This window comes from Trypanosoma equiperdum (assembly GCF_001457755.1).
Source record: "Trypanosoma equiperdum strain OVI genome assembly, contig: ctg_1176, whole genome shotgun sequence".
NCBI classification, from domain to species: domain Eukaryota; phylum Euglenozoa; class Kinetoplastea; order Trypanosomatida; family Trypanosomatidae; genus Trypanosoma; species Trypanosoma equiperdum.
The window spans coordinates 54,896-56,457 of record NW_027123145.1 but is presented as its reverse complement, the minus strand read 5'-3'; the positions used below and the strand labels follow the sequence as shown (position 1 = coordinate 56,457).

Sequence of the window (1,562 nt, the reverse complement as noted above, 5' to 3'; positions counted from 1 at the left end):
AAAAAACAAAAAGTAAAACTCATAACTGGCCATTTGGAACCCCCAAACGTTACGCCTCCTCTTCGGATGGCGCTGTGGGAAGCATGGTTAATTCCTCAGTCATTGCCGGATCAAACACAACTGGATAAAATGGGCCCTGAATCATGGCATCCGCCTGGAATTTAGTCGTATGTGGAAGAAGCGGCCCATTTTGGACCGCGTATGTTTTCTCACCCATGTAATGAATAAAGCAGCAACGCACAGCATCCAATGAGCGATTACCATGCGTTGCGAAGAGCGTCAGTGGGTGAATGAGAAGAGCTTCACCACGACGAAGATCCACCGTAACGGGTGGTGTGTCCATGAGCATTTCACCCTCTTCTTCATTAATGATTTCCCATATTGTGTTCAGTTGGTGCGCTTCATCTTTTGTTGGGTCGTATGAGACGGGTGGAAGTAAACCGCCCTCCCTCCAGCGGTGACTACCAGGCACAAGGCAGGGAGCCCCACGATCTTTGTTCATTGTGTCGAGCGCAATCATGACAGTGACGTGGTTGACTGGTTTTGTATGTTGCCAACGCGCATAATTTTGCTGCCAAGGAACACATGGCCCCGTTCTCGCCGCCTTCATAAAAACCTCATCGTACCACAATCGAACGAGCGAGTTGTTGAGGATCTGTGAAGCAGCTACGGTAATAGTGGGAAGGTAAATGAGGTCATGCATTCCCCACGCTGCACGCCACTGACCCTGGCAAAAAAATAATGGCCCTCCAGTTAAATCCGCTAGGGAAGTCGCATACAATCTCTCCGTCTTGGGGTGGTGCTCCACATTGTTGGCCAACTCGTTCACCTCGTCCGCCAGTTTATCAATCTGCTGATGATCGAGCACCGGTATTGGCATTTTCACATAACCAAACTGATGGAAGCTGTTTACAACATCAGGGGAGATTACAAACTGTCCGAACTCATCCACATCAGGAAGCGTGCCGTAAAGACATCCGAGGGCGCCATTGACATCTTTCAGGTCTTCTGGCAACTGACCTCGCAAGAACTTAAGTACATAAGATTTGCAACGATGTGACGCTGTCAGCGCTGTTATCTGTGAGCATGGGCTGAAAAAAGGAAGACGAAGGCGATTAGTAAAACAACCGAGTTTGCGACCGGATCGCATTCTTCGCCTACTAGTTTGTGTACTCACAACGAACCTGCTCACTAAAGGGAAAAAGAGGGAAATGAAAGAGCAAACTTAGCAACACGCAAATCATCGCCTTCAAAAGTTCAAAAAAAAAAAACAACAACAACAAAAGAGTGGATAAAAAGAACAAAGAGGTGGAGTTCATGGCGTTGGCCGCTACCACTTATAGCGTCCAGTGGCGCCTGTGATGGGAGGCAAAAAAGATGGGACAACAGTGAAGGTTCTCGCAACACTTCTGCTCAACTTCATAAGCCTTCTGCCCTCCTTTTTAATTATTTGGGTAACATCTCCCTCTGTTATACGACCATCTCTGGATTAACCGACCGCGATGTTAAAGGTTCACTTCAATTACAATTCAACGCCACAGCGAATAAAAAAAGCCGAGCAC

At 47.4% G+C, this 1,562-nt stretch overlaps 1 protein-coding gene across 1 annotated transcript; it reads right to left on the bottom strand.

The window, feature by feature from the left end:
• Positions 1-49: 49 nt before the first annotated feature.
• Positions 50-1,150, bottom strand: TEOVI_000767700 (phytanoyl-CoA dioxygenase (PhyH), putative; the record flags this gene model as incomplete). The annotated part of the gene is made up of 1 exon (XM_067220550.1): positions 50-1,150. One exon carries the CDS (start codon positions 1,148-1,150, stop codon positions 50-52), a length of 1,101 nt encoding a protein of 366 aa, XP_067076651.1.
• Between the last annotated feature and the right edge of the window lie 412 nt (positions 1,151-1,562).